General features: G+C 42.2%; 1 protein-coding gene across 2 annotated transcripts in view; it reads right to left on the bottom strand.

Moving 5' to 3' along the window:
- SLC25A37 (solute carrier family 25 member 37) overlaps positions 1–3968 on the bottom strand; it is a 26285-nt gene that overhangs the window by 2350 nt on the left and 19967 nt on the right. The window contains exons 2-3 of one of the 2 annotated variants that reach the window (XM_019504159.1): positions 2236–2464; positions 1155–1211 (exon numbers count right to left, since the gene is read on the bottom strand). In XM_019504159.1, the coding sequence (XP_019359704.1) occupies positions 1155–1211; positions 2236–2464 (286 nt within the window). Of the gene's footprint in view, positions 1–1154; positions 1212–2145; positions 2215–2235; positions 2465–3968 lie in introns of those variants that run through there. The other variant, XM_019504168.1, reaches the window with a different exon arrangement.

Below are 3968 nucleotides of genomic sequence, written 5' to 3' on the forward strand. Positions count from 1 at the left end.
TACTGTCTGCTGTTGGTGAGTACCAAAACTGTCTTGTAAAGGTGGTAGAAATGTGTCTGGGGGAGTCAGTAAAGTCGAGGTCTTGGAACTTTTCTCTGTTGCACTGTAAAGTGGGTTCCCTTTATGCAAATGCAAGTTATGTGCAGTTTTCCAGGAATGCATGTACAGCATAAAATAAGGGAAACCTGTGTCACAACATACAATCAGAGGTCAACTGAAGAGTCAGCCAGTAAAAGTGATAGACTTTTCAGGTGTAGTTAGTTTTAAGACACCTTGGCTTATTTTCTGAGTGGCAGAATGAAATACCTAGAAATCTACTTTAAAGTGGATAAAGTCTCTCAAAGGTAATAGCAGGCAATTCCAAAATGTTTTCTGAGAATAAAGAATAGCAACAAGGACACCCCTATAGTCACTCCAGTGAATTACGTTAGTCGAAGCAAAAGACTTCAAAGTATAACAACCTGGCAACAGGTTCACCTAAACTCTTTTCAAGTGTAGTGTAGGGTCTTTTGGATGACCAGAGGAACAATATAAACATTTAAATAGGGTTTTCATGTCTGTTAACAAGATGTTAGGTTTTAGAGCAATACTGTTTAAATATCGTTAATGAACTAATAAAGCCTTTAACAGCTACCCATGTATAATGCCCTAAAACATTTCCCCACAATCATATTGCACCTTCTGATTACAGACAGATGTAGACAGCCACTCTATCGACAGTCACTCATAGGCTGAATTTCTTCCCTTATATTTGCTAGAGAGCGTGTTTTAGTACACATTTGTTTTTATGTCTTGGATTTGATTTGATTCCCACTTAAATTTTATAAGTGAGGACAGCAGCAGAGTCAGGGAGAGGGTTTCCTACTTTTAAGGAAATAAGTGCTGCAAAGGCAGCAAGAATGTCTTGTTCTTTAACACAGCTGGCTTAAAGGAGCTGTCATTAATAAACATCAGAACAATATGTGCTTGGAATCCATGTGGTCAAGCAGGTCACCTGAAATCGAGTAAAGTCATCTCAACTTTTCCATGTAAACTTACTGTGGTAGACAATAAGGAGTATAGTTTATACATTTCAACTAGTGTGCTCTATCCGAACATGTTTTCTACCCTTATTCCCTTCCCCAACTTCAGCTGCACTTCCACAAGGACATTACCTTCAGCTGGATTCATTACTGCATCATGGAGTAATGTGGCCATGCTCCCAGCTATGCCTGCAAAACAAGGAAAAAAAAGAAGCGTCCTTCACAGTTCCGTCCTTGACAGGGGACAGAGCCTACCTTCGAACAAAGTGAAGCCACAATTTTAAAACAAGTAACACAAAGTTCAGCAACAACCCATGCTCTCTAGATTAAAAAAAGAAGAAAAAAAAAAGAGAGACTGGAAAAGTTTGATAAAATCCTCTGAATCCATCCATAAAATATGCTTGGAGCAATCTTCTGCAACTTCGTACGGCTATTATTGGATCTTAGAGTTTGGTCAGCCTGGGTACTGCATCCCTCCTCATCTCCCAAAACATTTCTAAGCTTCACCCATACTAAAGGTTGCATCAGTTTAACTAAATAAGCATAAAATATCAGATCCAAACTGATACAATTGGTTGAATGCATCTATAGATCAGGGTTGGCTCAAGCTCAGCTTCAATTTTTCGAAGTAAATAAAGTATTTATCTATCATAGTTAGTATCTTTCGTTATTCCTTAAGCACTAAAGTGAGCATCTCTTCAGTGACAGCCCTCTTCCTTAAGACAGATTTCCACACTCCCCCTCCCTGCACCTCTCCATTGCCTGAATGGCATCTCTAATTAGTTCTCCTTGCCTGCAACATTTAAGTTTTATCAGCAAAACTATCCCAATCAAAAGGTGTCCATCTAAACCAGTCCTCAAGACAATGAAAGCCTTAGTGTGAGCATGATTATATCATGTATAAGTCACAGGAGGACCAGCAATTAATACTGTGATGTACACACTTTTATACTAGTATAAAAAACTGCCCAAAGAGGGTTCTGCCTGTATACTCAAATGAACACTGTCAAAAGCCACCTGGTGCAAACAAGACCTTGTGCCCAATACAAGCATTTCTACTTCAGGTACTTGTCAGGGACAGCCACCAGGTTAAAGGCTCTCAAGGAGGCCTGTGTTGGTTTACCCTAGCATTCCTTTTCAGGAGCAGAGAGAAGGATGAAGAGTGTGAAGCAGGAAAAGGATGGGCTGTTAGTTGCAAACTTTTGTGTGATACCGTTGGCCAGGTGGCTGTTTCCCCCTTGCTGAATAATGTCACTTAAAGTCCTTTTCATTTTTTCATAGCAGGCAAAATACATGGCGTGGGCAGGGCCAGCTCCCAGCATGGTGACATTAATTCCACGTAAAGGCCTCCAGAAGCCCTCGGTGAGCACCATCCTCTTCAAGGCTCCATACACGCTCTTGTACTGGGCTTTGGGATCCGGCTGCAGGCTCTGCATTCTGGTCTGCAAGAGAAAACAAGAGGCATGAGCGTGTCAGTCACCTGGAAAGCGACAGGCACACTGCTCAAGCTTAAGACTGGGAAGGACCCTATAATTCAGCATGTGCTCCCCTGGTTACAGAGCTGAAGGGTTCTATTCCCCAACAGCTGTGCTGGCAGAGGATCAAACAGCCATCACCCTCCAGTTTGCAGAACAATATTAGCATAGGGCAAGAGCCAGAGCTTCTTCATCTCCACCTTTTTTCCCCAGCGTCTTTCTTAGGCCATCCAACCAAGCAGCACAGGTTCAGACTGAACGCACTTGAGCTGTAGTACATGCCAATGCTGCAGGCACTCTGGGAGCATGCCACCAGGGGATGCTACAGCCCAAGCTGCTACCTGCTCTCTTTCATCAAAGCTGCAGAAATCCCTTACGCTGGCACAGAACACAAGCGTCAGCATTTGGGCAAAGGAATGCAGACTGCTTGGCCTGCCAGGGCTTGCTGCACTATAAAACGTTATATCTCCATACTTTCACAGTGACATCAAAGCTATTATAATATACTCCCAGCACAGCTGTGGAGCCATGGAAGTAATGTTTTCAGAAGCAGTCAACCGCATGCCAAATTGGCCATGTTTCTTCACCACGGACAGTAGCTTGAACAAGAAATGCAGAATCAGGGCTTTCATTTCATTCTGTTGCAATGTACTTCTCATTTTCAACTCTATGTCTGAGCCTGACATGCAGTTTACCAAGACAGTTATAAATCAGAGACTGGTGCAAAGCGAATCCTCCAGAAGCGGGGTGGAGTCAGCAATAACCATCTGAGTTTACAGAACAAGAAACAAATCTAGCAAATGTATGTTAGAACTGCCCAATCGCCTACTTCTGGAAAAAACGGGAAGGAAAAGCTGGAAGGGAAAAAAAGTCGGCAATCCATTTCTAAGCCAGAAACAGCTTCTGATTTGTGGGCTCGACTGAAGCCTACTTTATCTAGATGTTAAAAGACTAATATACATTATTCTTCAAGCTGCCTAGGAAGAGAGGATTATACTTTTGCAGTGACCATTTAATGAGAAGTTTCTCCAGAGGTTCATGGAAAGCTCATTTTCTAACATGACAAAGAAGTCCTCATCTCTTCATCCACGCAAAAGTTTCTGCTGCTGCAGCTCTCCCCAACTGACGACATTTAATCTGACAATGGTAGCACGTTATACATTTTGAACACAATATATGACACGAGGCCGCTGAGAAGTGCGTTCACCACACGTGAAAAGTGCTGTAGCTATAGGAAATAAAAATGCTGTTAAGTCAGTCTCACAGAAATCATTAGGTATTACCTACGCTTTTGTCAAAACAGAACACCCACTTGCAAACATACCCAAGTCATTAAGGCCTCACTCCTTCAAGCACATGAAAAACTATGCATCAGAGGAGTGGGGGGGAACTGAGATTGGACTGGGTTAGTCTCTTTGGATAAGGCAGCTCTATAAAATGGATTCTGAAGACGCATAGAAAAAAAAAAAAA

The sequence above is a fragment of the Gavialis gangeticus genome, unplaced genomic scaffold (assembly GCF_001723915.1).
Source record: "Gavialis gangeticus isolate Ggan-Ray unplaced genomic scaffold, GavGan_comp1, whole genome shotgun sequence".
NCBI classification, from domain to species: Eukaryota; Metazoa; Chordata; order Crocodylia; family Gavialidae; genus Gavialis; species Gavialis gangeticus.